This window comes from Citrus clementina, unplaced genomic scaffold (genome assembly GCF_000493195.1).
Source record: "Citrus clementina cultivar Clemenules unplaced genomic scaffold, Citrus_clementina_v1.0 scaffold_8, whole genome shotgun sequence".
Classification (NCBI taxonomy): domain Eukaryota; kingdom Viridiplantae; phylum Streptophyta; class Magnoliopsida; order Sapindales; family Rutaceae; genus Citrus; species Citrus x clementina.
Genome location: NW_006262022.1, coordinates 780,022 through 793,782, shown reverse-complemented (window position 1 = coordinate 793,782; position 13,761 = coordinate 780,022). Strand labels below are relative to the sequence as shown.

The 13,761-nt window shown below is 36.6% G+C and overlaps 3 protein-coding genes across 4 annotated transcripts; 1 reads left to right on the top strand and 2 right to left on the bottom strand.

Moving 5' to 3' along the window:
- Positions 1-420: 420 nt before the first annotated feature.
- On the bottom strand, positions 421-4,393 carry LOC18034521 (15-cis-phytoene desaturase). 2 transcript variants are annotated; one of them, XM_024179370.1, is made up of 13 exons: positions 3,879-4,393; positions 3,724-3,790; positions 3,499-3,605; positions 3,356-3,424; positions 3,208-3,262; positions 3,031-3,078; positions 2,762-2,919; positions 2,360-2,598; positions 2,031-2,118; positions 1,801-1,929; positions 1,544-1,697; positions 1,200-1,294; positions 421-1,117 (listed from the first exon to the last, which is right to left on the bottom strand). In XM_024179370.1, exons 1-13 carry the CDS (start codon positions 4,083-4,085, stop codon positions 932-934), a joined length of 1,602 nt encoding a protein of 533 aa, XP_024035138.1. In that variant the 5' UTR covers positions 4,086-4,393; the 3' UTR covers positions 421-931. The 2 variants fall into 2 exon arrangements, 1 of the variants encoding a protein (XP_024035138.1); XR_002904314.1 differs by lacking the exon at positions 421-1,117 and having other exon boundaries at positions 1,217-1,294; positions 1,474-1,697.
- An 882-nt stretch (positions 4,394-5,275) lies between these two features.
- On the top strand, positions 5,276-7,463 carry LOC18034618 (protein CHAPERONE-LIKE PROTEIN OF POR1, chloroplastic). Its single transcript, XM_006422473.2, has 3 exons — positions 5,276-5,715; positions 6,316-6,676; positions 7,100-7,463. Exons 1-3 carry the CDS (start codon positions 5,368-5,370, stop codon positions 7,273-7,275), a joined length of 885 nt encoding a protein of 294 aa, XP_006422536.1. The 5' UTR covers positions 5,276-5,367; the 3' UTR covers positions 7,276-7,463.
- Positions 7,464-7,538: 75 nt separating this feature from the next.
- Positions 7,539-12,136, bottom strand: LOC18035327 (nitrate regulatory gene2 protein). Its single transcript, XM_006422472.2, has 5 exons — positions 12,031-12,136; positions 10,864-11,858; positions 10,032-10,246; positions 9,254-9,477; positions 7,539-9,157 (listed from the first exon to the last, which is right to left on the bottom strand). The coding sequence occupies exons 2-5, from the start codon at positions 11,837-11,839 to the stop codon at positions 8,299-8,301; spliced, it is 2,274 nt and encodes a 757-aa protein (XP_006422535.1). The 5' UTR covers positions 11,840-11,858; positions 12,031-12,136; the 3' UTR covers positions 7,539-8,298.
- Positions 12,137-13,761: the final 1,625 nt, after the last annotated feature.

The window sequence follows — 13,761 nt, the reverse complement described above, 5'->3', positions numbered from 1 at the left end:
GAACTTTGTTGGGACATTGGCCGATTCGCTTTGCTTTTCTTTTTTTTTTATGAAATTGATTAGCTTTGTTATATGTGAGCTTACAAGTCTACGAAGGGACGGGATTCTATTCTAAATATTTGAAAATAAAAATTTGCCCATAATCCCACATACATAAATGTGCATATAAATCATATCATACTTGTAAGTCGCTTACACACACACACGTCAATAAACTCTAAGGCTTTTTTTTTTTTTTATTACATGAAATTATTGTTCAATAATACAATTGATATTTACAAATCAGACTATTATTGAAACTAATTTACATTAATTTTTATAAAATTTACTTAAATTTTTATCCTCTCTAATATTCAAGAGACGTCTACTCCACTCACATTTCGAAAGAAAGAAAATTATCTTTACTTCAATTAAATAAGAAAATTAAACCTCTGCAATACATTATGGGGACTCGAACCCATAACCTGACAATTGTGAGTTCTCAGCCTAGTGGCTAATAAACTCAAGACCTAGGTTCTGAAAAGAGTGCTTCATGGCATTGAAGCTAAATTTAGATCTTAGCCTCAGTCAGACAGTCACTTTGTATTTACTTCGGAGGCTCTTGTATGTTCTACTAAAACACTACTTGCACCTCGCTTAGAGGTCACTTTCATAGCTAGAAAATCCATCTCTTTTAAAAGTGTATAGATTGACAAAATCATGTACAAAAAATTGAAAGATTGTTGATTGTTAAAGAGTTTGTAAGATAAGAGTCAGGTGATGTTTGTCTCATTCAGTATTAATCAATCTATACTTTAAGACTTTGTGGACAAAACCAGTGCTTGCATCTTTAATGTCAATGCAGCAATTGAGTAAAGTGGTAGCAATGAAAACAGAACTTTGATAAGTGTATTGATATTGCCGCAGAAAATCTTCATATTCAATGATAGGTTCACTGAAGGAAGTAATCTGAAAAAGGAAGCTGCGCTCTGATTTCATTAAATCTTCTGTTGACGGTGCGCAATGCTTCAATGTGAGGTTCATCTTCCTCCACTGGAATAATTTTAGAAAAGCTTCCATCTCCAAGATAGTCGACCACCCGGTTGGCAGCTTCGAGTCCAGTGACATAAGACCTCTCCTGTGAAGAACATATGTTGAGAAATTGAATTTCATTTTATTAATTCTCATCACGAAGGAAAAGGAAATAATTTGAATGTGACCTGTGACCATGAACCATGCCGGGTTGTAATCCAGTCTCCAGCCATGAACAAATTCGGGAAAGATGTAAAACCCCGCATCATGTACTTGTATGAACCTTTGGGAACGAACCATAAGGGAAACAAAAATGAATTTTCATGGGCAAAGTGCTTACTTAACCACATATTGAATATGAGTAGACCATCTTTCTGCTAAGACCAAGTAAATGCAGTGATTTAAATCTAAAACATTAAAATGCAGACAAATTACACAAGCATAGCATGGAAGCAAGCATACGTTTCCATGGGCATCCTTGCTCTCATTGTTATTTTTTTCCGCATTGCTACTAAAACTCATAGCAGACTACCTGGAAAAAAATGAGTCAAGGATTTCGGAAATCTTCTGATTTTGTGATCCATCACAGTTGCTGTGCTGAAGTCCTTGATGCACTTTGAGAGATAAGACACAGCTTTTGCAACTACTTGATCGTCTTTCAGTGGCATTAACTCGTTAGCATGATACTGCACATGAATTTTTGGACAGACAGAAATTAGTAATCACAGTTGAATTGTACTGGCTAAAGCTTCCTTTCGACAGATTAAAGAGATAGGATATAATACTCACAAAATCAGCTTGTATAACTGTTGCAGAATCATCTTTATGCTCGTCATAAATTTTGTTCAAGTCAAAGAAGGTCCATGCTAATGAATCACCAAATCCAGAGCAAGCATTGCTCACATTTGGAACAGTAACCTGGTTATATGATAGCAGCTCAAGAGTATCCAGGAATAGGATAACTGTTTCTTTGCTAGGCTTTGGCAAATGACAAGGGAAGGGGAATTCTTTGCACATACCTTCTTGTCAAACCAGAGCTTAACACTGACCACATCAATGCTGGCTAGGTTCAAAACCTTCAGAAACTCCTCCCTATTACACAATATGCTGCACTACAAAGAACAATGGCTGGTCAAACCAGGGTAGCATGAGAGATAAAGTTAAATATGCAGTATGATATATTTAACATAGATATGAAACTGCTTAAAGCATAATCCCTTCTGGCCATAAAGGTCTAGCAGTAATATTGTTCATCAATACTTCAGTTTATCATAGATTCAAACTAGTATCAAATGAACTTCAGAAAAGTAAGAAAAGATAAAGGCATTGGAAGCGTGACAGAGAATACCTATTCTTAATGAGTTCTTGAAGTGTAGAAATTCCAACTGCCAAGACAACTGCACCGGCACTATATGTCTCCTTGCCACAAACTACATCTGAGATACAACATCTTTCTTCATCGTATATGAAGTCAGTCACTCTTCTACCATCTAAAAATTCACAGCCTCTAGTCCTCATGGAGTCCATCCATGGTTCAAAAATCTTCTCCCTAAGTGTCCCCCGACACCATACCAAATCAAAATTTTTCTGTTTCCATCCACAAAATGAACCAACAATCAACAGAAAAGAAAAGTTATTGACAATGACACGGACGAGTTAGATGCTTATAATCTATCAAAACCTATCCACAGAACACAGGATACTCATCAAAAAACTGCTATTCTCCACAAAGGAATTGAATCTGTCCAACCTGGTGGGCAAGGATGATGAAGTACAGAACTCCCAAAGTTGCAGCAGCACTACATTGTTCTGCAGGAGCAAACAGACCCACTTGCACCAAGGGACCAATAACATTCCGATAGAGCCTTTCCGAGCACCCAAACTGTTTGAAAAGTTCCCTTGCAGTGACTACATGTCAAACCTCTGAATAAGACACTTCAACTATTCGTCTTTGAGTAAGCAATTCAAGTAATAATAAATTTCCTAGCTGAATTCCAAAGCTATGATTATGATCCTTACTTGAATCATATTTTCTCCAGGCTACATCAGTGTTGTCGAAGTCAATTACTGCAAAACAAGGTTTAGAAAGTAATTAATACCTTCAAAGACAAACTGATCGCATGGTTTCAATCCGGTTCAGATGAAGTTGATTTAAACATTTCAAAAAAACTAAGACTAGAAACAAAAGGAGTGTACCTGCAGCCATTAGAGGGAGTGATGTCAACCTGTCTACTAATGGTAGCCTAGAAAACTGCACATGGTGTGATGAAGATCAGTTAACAGAAAGGCCAAAGCTTAGCAAATAAACTTTTTCCAACACACCAAAATAGCATCCAAGGTGTACTTGAGTATAAAACAAGGTTCCTAGCGGAGTTGGAAGCTGATTAAGATCTTGGAATATTGGAAATTCAACCTGCAAAATTATTCCGGTAAGGCAATTCATAGACAAATACAGCTGTCTCGCCCAAAAGAAAAGTTCTAAAATACCTCCAACCCCTCCTCTGAATATTGTGCAGATTTCATCCAGCCGGTGAAGGGTTTAATACCCAGCTCATCAACAAGACTGAAGATATTCCGAAAAGGATACCAAAAACCTATAACATAAAGTAAAAATTGGACTGTTATTAGGCTTCATAAGATGGAATGAATTCAACTCACCCTATGATAATCTTTGTCTTGATTTCCTCTTATGATAAAATTGAAATCTATTACCCTGCATACTGATATCATCAGGACTGCCAAAGCCATTCCCATCATCAAGTACAGTGACATCAAATCCCTGCAAACAAAAAAAAAAATTCCGCCAATACCCTTTTCACTAAATTCAAAGTCAAAATTCACATACACACAGAAAGAGGATAAAGCACCTGCTTGCTGAGATGATGAGCAGCACCAAGGCCAGCCCAGCCAGAGCCAACAACGACTATCTTCTTCTTGTTCTTTCCATTGTTGTTGGTGCTGTTTCGGTCTCCATTTGCGTTGCTTTGGAGAGTAGACGCTCGGCAACAGAACCCATTTCTATATCTTCTCTTCGATAAGCAAAGTGTAGGAGCTGCCCTCAAAGAAGCTAACATTTTGCCGCCAAAGTAACTGTTCACGGCTTCTACCAGTGACCATAAGTCTCCGCTTAGCCAACGAACCCGGATTTTTGTTTTCTTTTCATTTTGCGTGCCACAAGTTTAATCGTTATTTTTCTTGATAAAACTAAAATCTATTTGTACGCTTTGCAATTGCCACAACACATCAAGCTGAATATGAACCGCACATTTAATCATTATTTTTCTAAAACTGGCTAACCAAAGATTTTTCTCCTAATAATTAGTGACATCTCTACATGCGCAATGGTAAACGACACCTTTAGGAAGTATTAACTTGCAAGACTTGTAAGGGGATGATCAATGGACAATGACTAAATGAAAAGGACCGTACAATATAAATAAATAAAATAGGGGTATTGTTAAGTTAAGTAATAATGTAACTTACATTAACTCAAAAGATGTATTTAGTGATCTAAATAGTTGTTTAATTAATTTTACTTTTAGGTCATCAATTACAACTTCGACAATTTTTATGAAAGCCTTTCATTTGCTTTTCTTTGATGGAAGTTTTATTTTCTCATAATGTATCCTAAGGTAACTTAACAATTTTCATAAAATAGATAGACTAATTTACCAGTTCAATAGAATTTTGTCGACACATACAATAGTTAATTTTACGGCTCAAGCTTTGGAAAGGAGTATTTAATACATTTTAGACTTTTGTCAAACTCATGTTGGCTTTAATGCTAGCAAATTATAATTTAATAATTTAGTTAAAAATTTATAATTTTCCTTTTTTTTTTTTCAAAGGCAGGGCTGGTCAAATATTATCAAATTAATTCTGTTTATCCATCTCAAAACCCAAACTCAAGTGAAATATTCTTAAAAAAAGATAGGTTTTTAAAATAATACAAAATATATATGAAAAATACTAAGGGGAGAGAAAATTGAGAAAAAAACGAAAAAAATGGTAGAAAGAGAATATGTGAATTTATGTCAGCTTCCTCTTATCTTTCTCTCTCCCTAGCACTACTCAAAATATATATGAGTATATATATTTAGACTTTCGTCGACTCGGGAGGAGAATTTTTCAGATTTACTTATATTAATGTAATTTTGAAAATTTTTTAAAATAAAAATGTTAATAATTTTAATGAATATTTAATATTAATGTATAACAACAGCTGAGGTGCACCAACTCCACATCAGCACGGGATCATCTCAGATTTACCGTTGCTTGGTTCTTACTCGATTCTTCAACACACAAACAAAAGACACAAGTCCACAACACAGCCTCACATTTCCTTCACAGACACAGATGGCTGCTGCCACTCTCTCCGTCCGGCCCAACCGCCTCTCTCCCGGTTCACAGATCCCCCGACCGCCGGCGGTTCACCATCTCAATCCCACCTGCCACCCCACTCCATTAAAGCCCACAAAGTCAGAACTTTTCAGAGGCCTTACTTCTTTGTCCCGGCGCACGTTGGCTGCTTCAGGAGTAGCCAAGGCCGGCTCTCGGGCCGACGACTCAGCTCCCTTCGAGATGTCGGTGGAGAACGCGTTGAAGCTACTTGGGGTGTCAGAAACTGCGTCATTTGATGAAATACTTCGCGCCAAAAACTCGATTGTTGCTAACTGTAAAGATGACCAAGAGGCGATTGCACAGGTTACTTTTATCTCTCACCCTTATTAGATTATTACCCTGAAATTCAAATAAAGGGGTTTTGCAAATTATGTGAATAAGAGTTATGCTGTATTGAAAAGGTCAAATTGTTAATCCTGTAGAGCAGTGTAATTATGAGTGCTTTAATTTTATGGGATTTGTTGTATGCAATATGTATACCTGCTACCTATCAAGAATTTAAGCTCAAAGTTTGAATTTTTAGCTGGTTGTTAAACTTTGATTTTGATGTGTTGTTGACCTGTGATTCCTCAATGATTCTTGAGAAGCTCAAGGTTTATGAGACCAGTGCATTGATATAGACGTGAACTCATGGTCTGTTGTTTGCTATTGGATTGGATATTTTGATATTGATAGATAAAATTTTGGATATTTGATTTGGTTTATTGATTAAACTTCACATTCAATTAAGATGATTTATTATTGACGAGGTCCATTGGGTGGGTGACATTATTGCTATGAGCCTAGGACAGTGTCGCCTAGCCTTCTATTTATCATGTAGCAAGTATTTGTAATGCCAACTCTCTTTTTAGTGTTGTTGGTTATTGTTATTTTCTCATGACTTTGTGGTTGAATTGTTATTAGGTTGAGGCTGCGTATGACATGTTGCTTATGCGAAGCTTGACTCAGCGTCGAGCAGGGAAAGTTGTGGATAGTAGCATCCGGTATGCAGATGTTAATCCTGTGGGTACGCCAGGAATGGGACCAATGCCTCAGTGGCTGCAGACTTCCTTGAAGAAGTCAACTGTCTCGGTAGAAAACCCGTCAACTGGAGATTTGGGAATTCAAGCTGGTGTATATGGAGCTCTGATGGTTTTAACTTATGTTAATGGCACTTCTACATCATCTATTGCACCTTATGCTGGGGCTGATGTTCCTGGGCTGATCTTAGCAAGCAGCTTTGGGGCTTCCTTATACTTCATGACCAGAAAGAATGTTAAGCTAGGTAATGAGCTATCTGCTATTTACAGCTTTGTGTTTAATCTTTTTTGAATGAGTTTTCACTCTAGAAGTATGAGTTTTTTATACTTTTGGTACAATTTTCATGCAGGAAGTAATTGTTGTCCACTTTTAGGTTATAGTTTATATGGTTCTTAAAATTAGTATAGTGCTTCAGTTGTTTATTTAGATTTTCTTATGTCTTGACTTGATGGTGGTAAAAAGGAGAATTGGGAAGAAGCATCAAAGTAAAAAGGGAGGAGGAGGGAGCTTGGTTACGACGAGGAACGTATTCTATTTTGTTAATCCTTCTGAAAGATGCTTCAGATTTGAGCTCTTTAGCTTTTCCTAGGTGTTAGATGGTGGGATGGGATGTGGCAGCCTAAGATTTAGGTCAATACCTGGACTGACTCTTTCTTCATTCATGCAGGAAAAGCTGCTGTAATTACCATTGGGGGGCTTGTGGCTGGTGCAGTAGTGGGCTCAGCAGTGGAGAACTGGTTGCAGGTAGACATCGTCCCATTTCTCGGCATTCATTCACCTGCTGCTGTAGTTAGTGAATTTATACTTTTCTCGCAGTTCTTGGTTTCCCTGTACTTAAGATAGAGCTAAGCAGAAATTGTAATTGTAGCATGTATTGTAAAACCTGTAATTATTCATTGGCATGATCATACCCCAGCTTTTTTAGGATGTGTATCATTGCATGCTGTACAAAACTACTCATAGAAGGTAGTAATGTAGTGAATCTTGAATTATTTCTGAGATCTGCTTGAGAATTACAATCAACATGTAAATCCATTTTTTTTTTCAAATGCTTTTGAACTCTTATAGTTTCATTCATGGGAGCCAGAAACAGACTTTTCTTTAACTTGTTTGTTCTACTTCCAAACACCTAATCAACTTTTTGAGTCATTCTACAGTGGAGCAACTCCACACACACGTATACATAGGATTCCAATAGAAAAGAGGGATGCGCAACGGAAAAGTGAACTTGTAAGAAGAAAGTGGGAGAAACTCTATGGTAGAGCTACTGCATGTTATTCACACCCCAAGTTTTAAAGTTGCGGAATACCTAAATGATATTCTACAGAGAGCATTTATAGACATTAGTCTTTGAAAAAGCTTCAGGAGAGGACATGCGCCCATAGTTTTTTGCTTTGTGTAGCAGTCTCAAGCTCGCTATTTCACTCTGCTGCCCAAAGCCTGCAGAGTTAGATGCTGCGCAGAAAGGTAGTTGGAATCTTAAAGATTTTCTGAAGGGTTGCATAGAGGAGCTTCCTGAGCATAAAGCAAAATAATCAGTCGCTGATCAAGGGGATCAATTGTCACATAACAAATTAAAATCCTCGGTTCGTCAACTAAGTTTTATCTACGTACGCCTGACTGCCCATTTGCCTTCCTTCACACTTCTTGGCCAACCTTGCCAAGAGAAATGAAGCAGGAATATACAAGTCGTATTACAAAATTATGGGCAAACCTTTCGAGCACACAAATGGCAATCCTTTAAAAAAAAAAAAAATCATCCCACAATAGACATAAATATACTTGTCTCAGCGAGCTGCTTCGACTTGATACGATTTGCAAACACACACCAGAAATCCACCTGAGCCCTTGCTCACATATATGGACTCAACTGCTGCCATTTTCTTCAACTTGTGAGCCTTCAATGTATGACGGGCTCCCATTTTTTCCAGCATTCTCACTGTATGTCAATAGGTCATTATACATGGTTACAGAAGTCTTGGAGAATTCTGCTAACGACTCAAAAACTGTCAAAAAACCGGTCTGAATTCCATTCAACGTGATCCTTTGTGTTTCTTGAATGCAGTTTTGGTGTTTCTCCTTTTCAGCTTCCAGTTTCCTTCTGAACATGTCCAACTGATCCTTCTTCATTGTCAAGTACTCGTTTTGAGAATGGGTGTCTGCCCCTAGCTCCAATGACTTCATTTCCGTGAGCTTGGCCTCAAGGACCCTGGTCTCTGTTTTCTGGTATGCCAAAGTCCTACCATCCAGTTCTTTTGTTAGGCTATCAACTTTTCTCTTCTGATGCTGTTCCTCACCCTGCTGATACCACAATGCTCTCATCTCCTTTGAAAAGCTTTTCAGTGCAAAGGAGACTGCCTTATTTGGTAATTTGTCCACGGACGCTAACCAACCATTGCAGATGACAAGCAAAGTAGGCCCGTCAAGACGATATGGTGCCGATGAGCATGAGCTCTTGCTCCTTCTAGAAGAGAATTCAACTTCAGGGACAAGGAATTTGGTTAGCCAACCATGTAGAGTTTCAACATATGCTTTCTGTGCTGCAACATAGCTTGTAAAGCATTCACGCCAATTTAAAAGCTCAGCCTCAAGCTGAAGTGTAGCTAGCCGATGAGAGTCATTGCAGAATTTTCCGTAAGTAGAGCACGCTAAAGTTTTCACTTCAGAAACAATCTTCTTCTGGGTTTCATGGCATTCTGACATAATTTTCCAGTTATTTGTTAGGCTGCACAACATAGAAACTAAATTAAAAATAATGACATGAAGAATGTCAATCAATATGCAATCCTCTTGGTTTATTGTAGAGGTTGGACGCCCTTACCCCTTTAACAGTTCAACAACTTGAGGTTGCAGTTCTTCATCTCTTATTTTGTCAATTCTGTTTGAGATAGTCTCAGCACTGCGAATTGCAACCAAGATCCGAGCATATAAATCTTTCACACTTGCTCGAGTTTTGTCTATAAAGAGTTCATCATCTCCTCTGAAGTCCTGGTTTCTCAACCGCGAGCACTTCCTCTCATAGATTTTCCGAGTGTCATCCCCTTCCTAAAGAAAAAATGTCAAAAGCCATAGTGATATTGGCAGAAGGTTACTTGAAAATAAAATAAAAAAGTTCCTCTTCTTCCTTGCATGATTCAAAATGTTCCTGTAAAACATCGAGATCCTTGCGCGAGCTTTTTTGGGAGACAAAATCAAAGCTATTCATGCCAAAGCAAAGCAAAGAATAAAAAATCATCAGAAAGGAAATACTTGGTAATCCAGCTTTGTTAATAATTAATTTTTGCTTGCCTTTTGCCGGCCCAACATATGGAGAGAGAACAAGAAGCCATCACCAGCAAGACAACCAAGTTTTTGACATGGGCAATTCATAGAGAAGCAAAGGTGACATATAGATACTCTATCCATTGGACCAAAGTTGCACCAATATCTAATGATGTCAATAAAAATTGTGGAATAAAGGTGAAAATGACTAAAGTAAAAAATCTCAAGATCAACATTTCGTTGAATTAGCAGGTAGTAAAACATCCCAATAATTGTGAAGAACAGCTTCATTACAGATGGATAATTTAATGAAAACGCAGTATCTGAAATATTGTTACCTTAACTTGGTCATAAAGCTTCTTCTCCCAAGCACACAGCCTGTCCAATGTTGAAGAATGGCTTCCGGCATTCATCACCCCATAGTCGTTGAAGAGATCGTTGTTAAACTCTTTCCACGTTAAAGAATTTTTGGAACTGGATACTACAAGGCTCTTACACGATGATGTGGACCGATGCCATGTAATAGCTTGTTGCATGAGTTTTGAGGAGTTCTCTGCATCAAAGGATATAAACTGTTAAAAGGGGAAAAAAAATAAAAAGATCAGTAATGATATGTGGTCAGTGTAACACTAAATTGAGGACTGATCGAAAATACAATAATGTAGCAAGAATAAAAAAGAGAGATAAAAAGGTAAAAAGAGTCATCTTTGAGAACTTATTCTGCATAATCTGCAGTTTTTCCACAATATCAAGAACGGAGCTTCATAAATCAATTAAAAGAACATTTTCCATAATTAAACGAAGATAGTAGAATAAGCTCCACCATCTAGATCTTGTCAGAACGACTAATCAGACCTTTTAGGAACGCCAAATTAATTGAATTCAAGCCATGAAAAAAAATGCAATGCCACTGAAATTGAAAGATAGTTATAACATTTAAAAATCATGAAAAGAGGGGTTAAGTTTGCAAGTTAAAGACTCAAAAAAAAATCCATATGCCATTTCCTCTAGCCAGGTTGCAGATTCTCTAAGAAAATGGCAACTTGAAATGAAGTCCAGCAAAAGGACACATACAAAATGGCCGCAGCCGAAGATATAGCTCATGCAGATAAAAATGATGAGAACAGATGCTTAAAATAACAGAACCATAAGAAGAAAAACCATTCTTACCTTTGATTCCCTCCAAATTAGACAGCAAATGAACATTGTTAACCTCTAGCATCCTGGATACATCTTTTCCAGAATCATAAGCTCTGATAAAATGGTCCTCAATGTCCTTCAATGCTTCAAGCAGCTCCCTTCCTTTCTCAGGGCTGCCAATAACAGTTAGACCCTTTGGCTCTCCGTGGCTCACATTTGCCCCATCCACTTCTTTCACAGCGCCATCTTCACTCTTCTCAGCCTCTTTCGGAACATTTTCCTCAGCCATCACCGCTTTTTTCTCTTCTTTTTCTCTATCTTCTTCCTCTTCAAGCTCTGGAATCCCTTCCTGTTCTCTTACAGCCTTCAACTCATCATCAGAAATCCTTCTGTAACTGCTTATAACTTCTGGCCTAGCACCATCAAATGGGTTGAAAAAATCCCACCCAAAATCTCTCTGAGGCGAAGGCATTGCTGGTGGTGGTGGGGTTTGCATGTAATTATAGAACATACAAGCCTGCTCTTCTCTGACTACTTGTTCTGATGGCACTGACTGAGGCATTTGCATGTAATTATAGTACATACAAGTCTGTTCCTCTCTAATCACTTGTTCTTCTTCAACCTCTTCCCCTTCATCACAAGAATCTGAAGTTGTTGAAGAACCACATGATTCACAAGCAATGGCTTCTTGGTTTGACTCAGAGGGCGTTTTTTCAAGAAATATTGGGTTGTTTATAACCTTATGGTCACTTTGTGGTGGTGGCGGCGGCGGCGGAGAACCAGTAGCAGGAGGGAAAGTAATGAGATATGGTGAAGCAGGGGAAGCATGTCTAGCAACGAACAGCTTAATGGCTGCGGATACTGCATACAGAGCTTGACAGTAATTGCAATGTGCTTCCGCTAGAGCATATCTCTTCTCTACAGCTAACTTCAACTGGCGTTTTCTTTCTCTACAAATGGCCACAACTTGTGCTTCCTCTAGTTTGGAAGCAACACACCCTCCCATTCTGAAGCTGTTGTTTACACTAAAGTGACAAAAAGAAGTGACAAAAAGAAAGTGGGTTAGTGTCAAAGTGCAAAATGAGAAGCTTTAGAGAAATAAAGAACAAAACGGGCGTTTGAGAAGTTTCGAAGCAACCCATTTAACATTTTCCTTTAACATTTTGGCAAACAAAAACTACCCATTTCATCTCTTACATATAATGTTGGCCGTAAGCAACAACAATGTTCTTCTCATGGTTAAAAATACTAAGAAGTGAGGAGCTTTCAAGTTGATGAGTTGATGGGATGTTACCTGCTTTAAAAACCTAGCAAGCTACTGATGAGCAGAGAAATGTAGAAAGCGATGAAGAAACGTGACAGGTTAAAGGAAATGCATTGGATTTAGCACATAGCATAGGTGATGGAGAAGGTAGGGGCTCGAGAAAGAGAGAGAAGAGAGCTTGTTTTAGTCATTTGTGTTTGGTCATTTCGTTTAGTTTATTGCGCAACAATTCTCCACAGAGTTGTTACGACACTAGCAACTCACTGTTATAAATAATACAGTGACAAATTCTTATCCATTAATAGGCAAATAAATTTAATTTCATTGTATTATGTATTTTGGACTCTAGTAGAGACAGCATCAAAAATTAAAATTTTCATAAAATTATGGTAAAGTTTGATTTACTCCCCATTTACATCGATAATCTTTAATTTAATTTCTAAAAATATGAAAATATCAATTAAGAAGATAAAAAAATTCATCAACATACTCTTATTTTCCTTTACCTTAAAAACGAAAATGGAATAAATTGAAGTTTTTTTATATTTTTAGGAGATAATTGAGAATTGTCATTCTAGTTGAGAGTAAAAGGAAGTTTTTGTCATTCTAATTGAGAGTAAAAGGAAGTTTACCTTAAAATTATAGTTAGTTCAAAAATTTATTGTGCGTAAATCAATACGTGTGTATATATATATAGAGGTAAATATATCTCTTCAAATACTTAGTGTAAATAAATATGTGTTTTAAATGTGAGATAAGATTTTGTCTTTAATTGACACAACTTTTTAAATTATTCTTGATAGAATTTTAGACTACCTTATCATAAGTGTACAAATGGAGAATCTCGTAAATCCTATGCTATAATATATTTATAAATTGTAGCGACTTAAAAGTAATAATCATAAGTTTAAACAAGTTTCACCCTCCAAAATTAAGTTTCTTTCTCTTTCTATTTGAGCTTTAAAAAAAATATGTATTAATTTTTTAGTTATACGTCTCAACTTATTTATTATAATTTTTAAAATTTATGTTACATTACATATAATAGATTAAAGTATAAATTTACAAATATAAGAGGATAATCTAATGAGTACTAGTTTTTATGGCATGATAATTACCTAAACACATGGCACAATTTTATAATTTTCATGAGGAAGACTTTGAAACCAATAATAAAAAATTAACAACTACCATTACTCTATAGATACACTAATAAATTAATAAGGAAGAATTTGTAACCAATAACTATATATAGGGTCCGATTACAGTGGAGTTGCTCTACCATAAAATATTGTTAATAACTACATAATCATAATAATAATTTAGTTTTTATCATTTATTATTTTGATTATGTGATTATTAAACAGAACTTTAGATGGAGCAACTCTACTATAATCACTATATATATATAAATCAATAATAATGACATGGAGTCGCGGATCATAAACTTCTACCATATTAATATGTCACCACTCGATATACCATTGTTTAATGATAACTTGATTTTATCATCCAGAAAAAGGAAATAGAAAAGGGAGCAGGTAAATTTACTGGGATTTTTTTTTTACCCTTTTTTGGGGGGAAAAGACAGACGAGGAATGGACAGAGTTGTGAGTAAAAAGAGGAGTCAAAGGCACTCTAATAAATAACTTGTTAAAACAATG

Coding starts and splice junctions, on each gene's coding strand:
- LOC18034521 (XM_024179370.1), bottom strand. CDS start 4,085: ATGTTAGCTTCTTTGAGGGCAGCTCCTACACTTTGCTTATCGAAGAGA. Junction 2,599..2,761: donor TCATCATCCTTGCCCACCAG/GTTGGACAGATT, acceptor GGATGGAAACAG/AAAAATTTTGATTTGGTATG. Junction 1,118..1,199: donor GGCATGGTTCATGGTCACAG/GTCACATTCAAA, acceptor TGTTCTTCACAG/GAGAGGTCTTATGTCACTGG.
- LOC18034618 (XM_006422473.2), top strand. CDS start 5,368: ATGGCTGCTGCCACTCTCTCCGTCCGGCCCAACCGCCTCTCTCCCGGT. Junction 5,716..6,315: donor ACCAAGAGGCGATTGCACAG/GTTACTTTTATC, acceptor AATTGTTATTAG/GTTGAGGCTGCGTATGACAT. Junction 6,677..7,099: donor CAGAAAGAATGTTAAGCTAG/GTAATGAGCTAT, acceptor TCATTCATGCAG/GAAAAGCTGCTGTAATTACC.
- LOC18035327 (XM_006422472.2), bottom strand. CDS start 11,839: ATGGGAGGGTGTGTTGCTTCCAAACTAGAGGAAGCACAAGTTGTGGCC. Junction 10,247..10,863: donor TAATTTGGAGGGAATCAAAG/GTAAGAATGGTT, acceptor CCTTTGATGCAG/AGAACTCCTCAAAACTCATG. Junction 9,158..9,253: donor GTTGTTGAACTGTTAAAGGG/GTAAGGGCGTCC, acceptor TATGTTGTGCAG/CCTAACAAATAACTGGAAAA.